This window comes from Cynara cardunculus (genome assembly GCF_001531365.2).
Source record: "Cynara cardunculus var. scolymus isolate 2C chromosome LG 1, CcrdV1, whole genome shotgun sequence".
Classification (NCBI taxonomy): Eukaryota; Viridiplantae; Streptophyta; class Magnoliopsida; order Asterales; family Asteraceae; genus Cynara; species Cynara cardunculus.
The window spans coordinates 1,092,801-1,104,004 of NC_037528.1; the positions used below are offsets into that span (position 1 = coordinate 1,092,801).

Sequence of the window (11,204 nt, forward strand, 5' to 3'; positions counted from 1 at the left end):
AACTCATGGTCAACTCAAAGTCCACATTGGCCCAGAAAGCATATCGCCCACCACGTGTCACAATCGTACGGCAATTGAAGCCCTGTTAAATCTCAACCGTTGACTTTGGTCAGGAGGGGTCCCTGACAAAGGGATAAGTGGGTCTGCTCCTTTCTTTAGGGTTTGCTGCTTCCTTTTTTCCAATTAATCAATTAATAATCATATCAACCTTCATCCATGAACCATGATTTAGATTCAAAACCAGTTTACCAAATTACTCTCTCCTTCATCTACTTCTAATCCATCACCCTCCTTTCACCAATATGGAATCTCAACACCAACATGCTACCAACACCCCTTCAAAATCTGATCCCTTGCTCCAAGTTGGAGATTCACCGGAAATTCCACAGCTTCAGCAGCACCAGCCGCCGATGTTCAAACAAGAGCCATCAGAAAATGACTCCATGGCTGGTTCCATGCCTGCACCAATCATGCCAATGTCAACACAAATGACGGTGGCACCGCCACGGAGGCCTTCCAAGGACCGCCACACCAAGGTGGAAGGTCGTGGCCGGAGAATCCGCATGCCGGCGGTCTGTGCTGCTAGGATCTTCCAGTTAACTCGAGAACTCGGCCACAAGTCAGACGGCGAGACGATTCGGTGGTTGTTGGAGCACGCAGAGCGGGCTATTATTGAAGCCACCGGTACCGGAACTGTTCCCGCAATCGCCGTCAGCGTTAACGGAACGTTAAAAATTCCAACGACGTCTAGCGAAGGGGAGGGTGTTAGTAAAAGACGGAAAAGAGCCAGTAACAGTGAGTTTTATGACGCGAATGACTCGTTGTCATCCGGTTTGGCCCCAGTTGCCCCACAAGGGCTCGTGCCCGTGTGGACCATGGGAGCACCACCCACCATGGGTATGCAGGGCGCAGCTTTCTTCTTGATCCCACCTGCAAGTATTTCCGGCGGACCATCGTCGGCCCACTTACCACAGTTGTGGGCCATACCCGCCGGTGCAACCCCCGTTTTTAACGTCCCGGCAAGACCCATATCCAGTTATGTGTCGGAAGGTGTTAGTTCCGGAGGTGGAGTTCAAACGCCGTCGAGATCAGTATCAAACAGTAGTGGGAGTGAAGATCAATTGGGGAAGGTTTCGACGAAATTGGCCCCAAGTTCAGCTTCGATTTCAACTACAAGTTCAGCTCAGATGCTTAGAGATTTCTCTTTGAAGATTTACGATAAACGAGAGCTTCAATTCATGATGGGTTCTTCAACCGATCAAAACCCATCTTCAAAACCTTCATCTTGATCAAATTCATGATGAACAGATTAATTAGTTTCAGTGCGTTTAAAATTACATAATCTCTTGTGTTTAAGCTTTTTCATTTTTATTATTATTATTATTTTTAAATTATAAATATGTAAATGGGTTTAGAATAATGAAAAAGGTTATCTTTAGTGGGGTGGTGTAATCTGGGGTTGGGGGTGAGGGAGAGCACGTGCGAGTTAGGCATAGACACGTGCAGGGATGGCGCGTGCACAAGTGGCACTTGGTGTTGGACCCCCTTTTTATCTTTTTGGATATGGGGTTTAGGTGAAAAGCATAGGTGTCGTTGATGCTTAGGTGTAGTGTGGGGACCACCCGCCTGGCTTCATTAAATAATCAAAAGTTTAATTCTAAAAAACATTTTTAATATTACGATAATCATAAAATAACTATTTATTTGTTATTATATTATTTTATTAATTATTATTATTATTATTATTATTATTATTTTTATATGTAATTAGAGGGGGAGCAGGCCTACGCGAAACTAGGTGGTGGGTTGTGTAGTGTTGGGCATTGGAGTGATCAATGGCGGACATATCAAGCTTCAAAGAGGGTCCAAGACTCGTTTAATTTATTTGTGTAACTAGATTTATTTTACCGTATAAAAGGTGTGTCTGATAAATTTTGAAGGATACTTTATAATATTAGAAAATACAAGAAACATCAATTAAAATAATGAAAAACAAGTCATTGAAATGATTTTATAGATCTTTAGATTCATCTTAAAGATACAACCGTAAAATTTTCGGATACACCAATGAGAATGACAAGTTGGTGGTCATAGTGCTTTGAATTTTGTCTTTGCTTCCATACAAAGTCTTGGACCTTTTTTCTAAGTTATAACCTCCACTTACCCACTCTAATTTCTTGAATCGTGGTTCATATTTTGATATTCTAATTTAATATTGATATTGAATAATTTACAAGGAACAAAAAGTGTTATAAAAAACTAGAAGCAAACAAATTAGGATGTGATTAAGATCACTATCCTTAGAATAATATTATCCCCCCCACTATATGCAGTTAGGTTATGGTTAATTTATTCTCGGGATTAACCTAATCTAGATGAATGATACAACAAATCGTTGCAGAAATTGAATAGGAGAAGAGAAGAACCAAGAAAAATGAAACATATTATTCTACAAAATGTAAGATATATACGGACTATGTGTAACAAAAAACTATTAGTGGATAAGATTTAAACCCAAGAAACCGCACATACGGATAAGAAACTGTACTACCGTACTGTGCATAAAATAAAAACCGGGTTTTTCTGAGAACCGCATGTTGGTGCTGTCTTTTGATCCACTAACAATTTCTATATCAACCCAAATCAAGTAGAAAATCAAGCTCAAATCCTCTTTATCAAATATCACTTATTTGATAAACAAAATAGAATAAGACTTATAAACCACTCTCATATTAGCTCCTCTTCCTATGTGGACAAAACTTCCAACTATTGAAGACTATATCCAACAAAAAGTTATATGAATAATCTTATTTAATTTTTTGTTTAAGAAATGAAAAATAGTTTTTTATGCATGAAACAATATTATTTTAAACGTATATGAACATACACCAAGTGCCACTCTCATCTATTATGATGAATGATCGTGTGAGAATAGAAGTTAAAGTGATAATCTCAAGAAATGATCTCCACCCTTGATAAATTATATTGAATTCAAGTACAACCTAAAATTCGAAACATATAAATTTACTTGATTTAAATTGTTATCAAACTTTTTAAGCCATCCATGTGTTAAGGTAGGTAACTGTAACTATGGGTGTTATTCGAACGGTTAAATCTGTTTTTTTTTTAAACTAACTGATAACTAAACCAATAAGGTTCGGTTTAGTCGATTTCCGGTTATTAGGTTTAGTGACTAGTTAAACCAAACTAGAATTTATTTATTTTTCGTTGAACACTTGCTCGAATAATTTTTCCAAATTCAATGTCCGTTGCTTTTAGTATATAATTGTATTATACATTCATACTCAACAATAGACTTGTATTAAATGAAGACTATCATCTACCAAAAACCAATATATATACAAAAAGACGTTATTTTTTCATGCGACGGATTACATAAAGTAGAAAACATAATATAACGAAAAAACATAATCCTCTTGTTGCCACGAGGTTCCAATGCGATGACTCCAGGCTATCTGCAAAACAGGTGGTAGCCCTGAAATTAGTCGTCTCGCATAACGAGTTGGATATCCAAGTTAATTAAAAAAATATATTATATAGCAATAAAATATGTAAAATACTAATAGCATAATATGTGGCTTTATTTTTGAAAATATGAAATATATAAAAAAATAAGTAGAATTTGTTATTTGGTTAATTCACTTTAACGGAATTAGAAAAAGATTATATGAAAACCAAACCGTTTAACCCAAAAACCGAATAACTCGAAACCATTTAATCCAAATCTCATTCGGTTCGGGTGGATTATTTGGTTTCAATTATTTTTGACACTCCTAGCTAGAAATGACTAAAAACTGGCCCCTATATGAAAAAGTTGGCTTGTAACTGGGCTGGCAGGTTCTGGTCTCGACCTTCATAATCGGTCCCAAAACAGGTCACAGGTAGACAAGTTTTTTTCATTATGGATCTTGAAATTGTACATCGAATTTTGAAATACACTTTAACTATTATATTTATTTGCAAAATCTTGTATTACTATTTGTAAAAATCTTTAAATATTAAATTTACATGAAAAAAAAATCAATCCCTATGTAAAACCGTTCTTATTTTTTCAGAGAACATGCAATCGATCCCAAACCAGGTTGCGCAATGTGGCCATTTCTACCTATAGCAAGTGTGGACGGAAAGAAGAAAGTTAAATATAAGGATGACAGAGGGTAATAAATACATACGTTAAATATAGGGATTTGTCTATCTAGGTTGGGTTTTGATGAAAATGAAAGTTATAATAAGAAAAGTTTTTCATCCATGAATCAATTCTAATTGAAGATAAACACTAATAAGATGTATCAGATCAATTCTCTTCTAAAAACGCAATTCATTGGTTGGTTTGAGATTAAAAGTGATAAAAAATTTATATTTTTTCTTATACTTCTCACCTTAACTCTTATTCTTACAGGATACTTCATCCCATCTCCATCCCCGTATGGGAACAAGTTTCCTTCCCCATCTCCATCTCCATCCCCGTATGGGAACAAGTTTCCTTCCCCATCTCCATCCTCACCGGGAATCGGGGACTTTTTCTCCATCCCTTATAAATAAATACTCGGGGTCGGGTTTGAGGTGTATCCCCATCCTCATCCCCGGTCAAACCGGGTTTGGGTATTGGGTTCCTCGTTGAGTACATGGCTTTTTTGCCATCCCTACTTACTACTTGCTAGTCTTGGTTTTGGCATGAGGGTTTTCGAGAAAACAACTGCGCTACCATTTAGGGTCTCACCTCTCCTAGACTCTGATTTCAAGGATATACCGAGTTTGTTTTAGTTTGTTGTTAATGTGTATATCTTTTTAGAGTGTATTTTTAATCAAGCTCGAATCAAACTTGTTTTTATCACTCTAAAACAAAGGTTCGTATTTTTACCACTTAGAAAAGAGAAAAAAACAAGTACATGAGGATGACATTCGAGTTCTCTTGTTTACAAAAGATCAGCAAAGTACAAGACGTACAAGTACTCCATCTTTTACCAGCTGTCCCGTCTGACCTTCTAACCGATTGCTACATCTTAACTGTCTTTTTTCACACCTGCAACTCCACAATTCCACCATGTCTCCATTGCTACTTCCATTACAAACTTCCTTCAACTCCGTAAGCAACAGCGACAGATCGTTGAAAATCACACCTGTTTACACTGTTTTGATCATTCTTTACACCTTACAGACTACAATTAATCATCTGGTTGACTCTATGTTGTTGGAGTTTCTTTGTTTAGAAGCCCAACAAAGCTGTTAGATCTCCATTTGAGTAACTTAAAAGTACATTACAATCTTCAACAAGCACTATAAATTCAACAAGACTTCCATGGAGTTCATCAACCCTTGCCTGCTGTTTCTATAACAATATCTCCAGATTCAAGAGATGGTTAAAATGTCTTTGATGATTTCAGCAGTTGCTGCCTTTATTCTTTTACTAACTATGGTTCCACTTTCAGAAGCAGCATTAAGTGCTAATTATTATGATCAAATGTGTCCACAGGCAGAGAATATTATTTACCAAACTGTTTGTAATGCCTCTATCTACGACCCTAAAGTCCCAGCCCGCCTTCTTAGGATGTTCTTCCATGACTGTTTCATAAGGGTATGTGACTATATCACCATCTAGCCCCCTCGCACACACAAAAATATCTATCTTGTCATGATCTAAGTGCATGTTGTATTTATGGACAAACAGGGATGTGATGCGTCTCTGCTGCTTGACTCGACTCCGGAAAACAAGGCAGAAAAAGATGGACCTCCAAATATATCAGTTCGATCATTTTATGTAATTGATGATGCCAAAACAAAGCTCGAAAAGGCATGCCCAAATACAGTTTCTTGTGCTGATGTGATAGCAATTGCTGCAAGAGACGTTGTAGCAATGGTAACCTTTTTCCTTCTTTTTATATCACCCTCCCCGGAACCCACCTCTGGGTAGGATATATTGGGTTGGTTTGGTTTGGTTTTGTTTTGTTTTATTGTTTCAAATTCTTCTATCCCTCTAACTGCCTTGTTTTATGTTTCTTCTATCACCACTTCTCCAGTCTCAAGGTCCATGGTGGAATGTACTTAAAGGAAGGAAAGATGGGCGAGTGTCAATAGCTAATGAAACTAGAAACTTGCCATCTCCATTTTCCAATACCACGACACTCATTCAGAGTTTCGCTAAAAGAGGATTAAGCATCAAAGATTTGGTTGCACTTTCGGGTGGACACACTCTAGGGTTTTCACATTGTTCTTCTTTTAGTGCCCGGCTACACAACTTTAGTGCCGAGCACTTCTCTGATCCCAGCATTAACAGTGAATTTGCTATAAACCTAAAGAAGAAATGCCCCATACCAAACAAGGACCACAATGCAGGAGAGTTCTTAGATTCGACTTCTTCAACATTTGATAATGACTATTACAAAAGAATTGTAATGGGTAAGGGTGTCTTTGGGTCGGACCAAGCTCTGTTCGAAGATTATAGGACAAGATGGATTGTGGATTCATTTGCCAAAGACGAGAAGCTGTTCTTCAGAGAATTTGCAGCTTCAATGGTCAAACTTGGAAATGTAGGTGTCATAGAAGATGGCGAAATTAGAGTGAAATGTAGTATCGTGAATTGAGGTGTGAGGAGGGAGGGAAAGATTTAACATTTTTACAATTCTTATATCATAATTTGTTGTTTGACTCGATTATATTTAATAAAATAAATAAATGTTGAGCTATTGGCATCTTCTGATGTGTTAAACATTGATGCATAAAAGCAATTCATGATTCTAAGAGTTGTAACCTAAATAAAACTGATGCTTGGCAAATGAAAAGCATATAGATAATACATGTCGAAACCAACGAATGATGCAAAAAAAAATATTGATATGAAGATTCATGATATACAGTCTAGCAATGTTGATCATGTGAATCGTATTCTAAACCACAATTATAGATAATACAAAAGTGATCACCAACCTTTGAACATGTGAACTCTAAATCCTGTTTAACCATGCTTGACAGTCATCATGCAAAAGCAACATCTGATCTTAAAATATACTTGGCACCTTTTCTAACATTGCGTGCTTCATGTAGCATACACTTGGCTCCATGGATGTGGAAGAGGGCCATTCCTTGAGTTGGAGTCACCTAAACCTCACACAATTCAATTGATATTGATAATGATAAAGAGAGGGATGTAAATTGTACACATGATATAAGAGAAAGTAGAAGGAAATGTACCTCGGCTACAATGCTATTTCGTGGACCATAAAAGACAGTTTCACCTCCAACCAGAGATTCAGAGGAGTCATCTGAACTGTTCATATCAGATTGATGTTTGGAGTCAACATCACCATTAAGATATATTAGTAAAGTATAATGGGTGTGTTTTCCATCTCCAAGATCGACACTTTCATCAATATGTCGACCAAAATGTTGACCAACCTTGTACCTGAATATGAGTCAACTTATAGCATTATGAATAGAGATGAGTCTGTTAACTTGACTGAACATTTACCCATGAAGCATATACGAAATTGTGCCACGTATGAACGAAATGAGGCAATTATTTTGGTAAACCAGCAATTTAATATGACAAATATGAACAAACCTGTAAAGTCTAATATTTGGGTTTAACCCAACAGCAACTTTGCCCCTAATAGTAAGATCAGATAATAGCTTGCCAAGTCCAGATTCCCATAATGTATCAGCAAGAACAGGATCATTTACAGCAATACGATCGTTGTCTCTATAAGCTTCACCTTTTGTTGGTCCAAGACTCCCTTGGTGAACAAACCCAATCGATTCTGCGGCTTTTACAAATGCCTTTGATTCAGCAGCTGTTAAGAAATTCTGCACCTGAGAACCTTATACAAAAGAGGATCATCTTCTGCATCTAACTCTAGTCTGCCCAACAAAAACCCTAATTTGACATACTTAAACAGTTAAACTTGATAACTTCAATTTGGATCATGTAAATAAGATTTTTTTAATATATATGCATATTGAACAAATTACGGAGGATCCAGAAGAGGATGAGTCTTCCTTTTTTAACAACGAAACTTAATTGTACGACACTCGAATCGAATCGAATCGAATCAAACCCACATAAATCAAATATAACAAACACGATCGATAAGAGAATCCTGAAAAGCTACAAAACTACAAATTAACATAGGAAACATACAGTAAAGAGATCGTAATCTTTTAGGCGAGTGATACGGAGATTAGACTTGGGTTTAATGACAGGCCAATTCGTCTCCGTCGTCTTCGATTTCTTCCCATTTCTTCCGTCTTTCTTTCTATCCCCCATCATCCTCTTCTTCATGAATGTGATCTCTCTTCTTCGGGTTTCAGTGTTTATAAACCTGTTGCCCCAAGGCCCAAACCCTGACGGCCGGACCGACCCATCAATTCACGCAAATTTCTTTATGAAAAATAGTGTTATGGGCTTTTTTAAGGCACAAAAAAAGGGGCCAAAAATTCACAAATGGGTTCCTGTAAAAACCAGCAAAGTCTTATAATGAAATGAACTCAACACTTAGTTTATTCGGTCAATGTATAATCATACATGATTGTTTAGTCGTGACTTAATGATATAGAAAGTGACCTAAAATGAAGTTTTTTCCAATTAAAGAACACATTTTTTTAATCTGTGAAAAAACCGTTCCGAACAAAATTCTTCCCAATCTATATCGACAGATTGATCCACATATACAACTTTATCCATACATGACTTCTTAAAAAACCAATCGAACACTGTTCCCCTAATATTGGTTATCTACATTTTAAGACCCCGATAAAAAGACAAAAAGGGGATTTTTACTACTAAACGAATTAATGGTGAAACTTACAACTTAATTACAATTATCTAATTTTATTAGATTTTAAAATATTTGTAATAACTACGAAAAATGAAAGAAGATAACTATATTTGCTTTATTATTAGGCCTGGTGATTGATAAGTTATATGTTTAAAAATGTGTACTTGCGAGTTTAAATTTATAAATATGATAAGATGTGATATAAATATTTTATAGGAAATTTAAAATTTTTGTTGAGCACATGGTTTTGGCATAGATAAAGGTTGGAATCGGGACATAAAAGATGATGTCCTTGGTCCTTTGCAAGTTGCTATCATGCTACGGGGTGGACTCTCACCATCGTCCATTTAGTTACATAAATACGAGATAAGGACGTCCAAAAGTAAACAATGGCAATTTCAAATATATGTATATATACAGAGACTTGAGATCATGTGAGACAAGTTTTTATGCTTGAAATTTCACAGCAAAACTCTGTGAAGCTAAAAAAAGCTGAACATTCATGGCAAAAACATTGTGAAGGTTATCTTCACAAATTTTGGCTGTGAAGTTTCAAATGTAAAAAAAACTTGTCTTATGTGTCTCGTGAAAACAACATTGTCTCACGTGAATCTAACCCTATATATATAAGCATTTGACAAAAACTCTAAAAAACTATTTTTCATGCGTGAAGTATTGTATATTGATGAGTATTATTTAAAATTTAATATTACGAGTAAATTATACGTAAGTACAACTTATTAAATCTTCATGTTTGAATTTGTGTTACTAACTGCAGAAAAACATAATCAAATACAAGATAAACATCTTATTTTAAATAAAAAAAATCTAAAATATAATTAAGATAATCATTGAGTTCTAACGGAAACTTGATTATTATCTTTATAAAAACGTATATATTATTAAACCTAAATTAAATTACATCGTTACGTTAAATTAAATTATACTAAAAAATTTGAAATAAAGAAATTACAGAAAACAAGAACTTTTAAATGGTTAATTTGATACTAATATCGATATAGTTTTTCAAAATTTTATGATATTTTATTCAAAAATAAAAACATTATCGTTTTCTTAAAACAAATAAAACCGTATTATATCGACATAGATAAAAAAAACGAAACGTTGAAATCGGGATGTGTTTCGATACATTGCACGAGTACTCTTCTAGTACATACATACATACATACATACATACATACATACATACATACATACATACATACATACATACATACATATAGAGAGAGATGAATTATTATGCAACCACTTACATATGTACAACCAATACAACTCAATCTCAACCGTCCATTTTATTTGATAAGTATATGATTTCATAAAAGTTTTGATTGTTTCATAATATAAAACATTGATCATAATTAATGAACCATAGTCATCTTTAATAATATTAAAATCATAATAAATGAACTCTCATCATTTCCATAAATATCTCAATTGGTTGTAAAAATGTGATGGGTTGCATTTGAAACGTCATCTCTCTCTCTCTCTCTCTCTCTCTCTCTCTCTATATATATATATATATATATATATAGGCCTAATCAAATGAGAACTAATTAGTTTGTGGCAACTGTGAGGTCCAATCTCAACCATAAATCAATAGATAAATTAGGAAATTTATAATTTTGGTAATTTTGAATTAAAATTTTAATGCATGGACATTTTAGGTATTTTAAAACTTTCCTCTCTTCTCTCTGTCCCCTGTTCTCCGGTGATACCACAGTGGTATCACAATGCATCTTATATATGTTTGGTTATCATATTGTGGTTGTTTATGTGGTCGATCGGAGATGTAACATAGTGGTATCACAATGCATCTTATATGTGTTTGGGTATCACACTATGTCTTTTGTTTAACATAGTCAATATTTTTAGGTATCACAGTGGTATCACCGGAGGATGGTTGCCGGAAGCCGGAGGATGGGGGATGGAGAGATGAGAGATGAGAGAGAATACCTAAAATTTCCTTACATTAAAATTTTAATTCAAAATTACCAAAATTGTAAATTTTCTAATTTATCTATTGATTTGTGGTTAAGATTGTATCTCATGGTTACCACAAACTAGTCAGTTCTTCCTTGAATGTGTCCCTATATATATTATTCATATTATATATAGTGAAGGTTCATATAAGAAATATAGATATCGTAAGGATGTAATAAGGAAATATATGAATCATTGAGAAAATTCAACCGCAAATATGTATGTGAATTTATATGATATGAATAATATATAACAGTGGTTCACATATACATATTCAATTAGATTTTTTCTTTCAATTTTTTCAATGATTTATATAACAACATTAATTACCTTACATTTTTTTTTCTTCTTCTGATATTTAGTTTTATTATTTGAAATAACTCCTATATATATGACTAATTATTTGAGAAC

At 34.8% G+C, this 11,204-nt stretch overlaps 3 protein-coding genes across 4 annotated transcripts; 2 read left to right on the forward strand and 1 right to left on the reverse strand.

Annotated features, from left to right (window-relative positions):
* The first annotated feature begins 302 nt into the window (after positions 1–302).
* LOC112517213 (transcription factor TCP19) lies at positions 303–1,346 on the forward strand. Its single transcript, XM_025124579.1, has one exon. It carries the CDS (start codon positions 303–305, stop codon positions 1,287–1,289), a length of 987 nt encoding a protein of 328 aa, XP_024980347.1. The 3' UTR covers positions 1,290–1,346.
* A 3,551-nt stretch (positions 1,347–4,897) lies between these two features.
* Positions 4,898–8,300, reverse strand: LOC112512381. 2 transcript variants are annotated; one of them, XM_025118327.1, is made up of 5 exons: positions 8,156–8,300; positions 7,580–7,827; positions 7,210–7,420; positions 6,946–7,116; positions 4,898–5,141 (listed from the first exon to the last, which is right to left on the reverse strand). In XM_025118327.1, exons 1-4 carry the CDS (start codon positions 8,294–8,296, stop codon positions 6,994–6,996), a joined length of 723 nt encoding a protein of 240 aa, XP_024974095.1. In that variant the 5' UTR covers positions 8,297–8,300; the 3' UTR covers positions 4,898–5,141; positions 6,946–6,993. The 2 variants fall into 2 exon arrangements, with proteins under 2 accessions (XP_024974095.1, XP_024974087.1); XM_025118319.1 differs by lacking the exon at positions 4,898–5,141 and having other exon boundaries at positions 6,833–7,116.
* LOC112512374 (peroxidase 66) lies at positions 5,290–6,755 on the forward strand. The gene is made up of 3 exons (XM_025118306.1): positions 5,290–5,596; positions 5,690–5,878; positions 6,039–6,755. Exons 1-3 carry the CDS (start codon positions 5,378–5,380, stop codon positions 6,600–6,602), a joined length of 972 nt encoding a protein of 323 aa, XP_024974074.1. The 5' UTR covers positions 5,290–5,377; the 3' UTR covers positions 6,603–6,755.
* Positions 8,301–11,204: the final 2,904 nt, after the last annotated feature.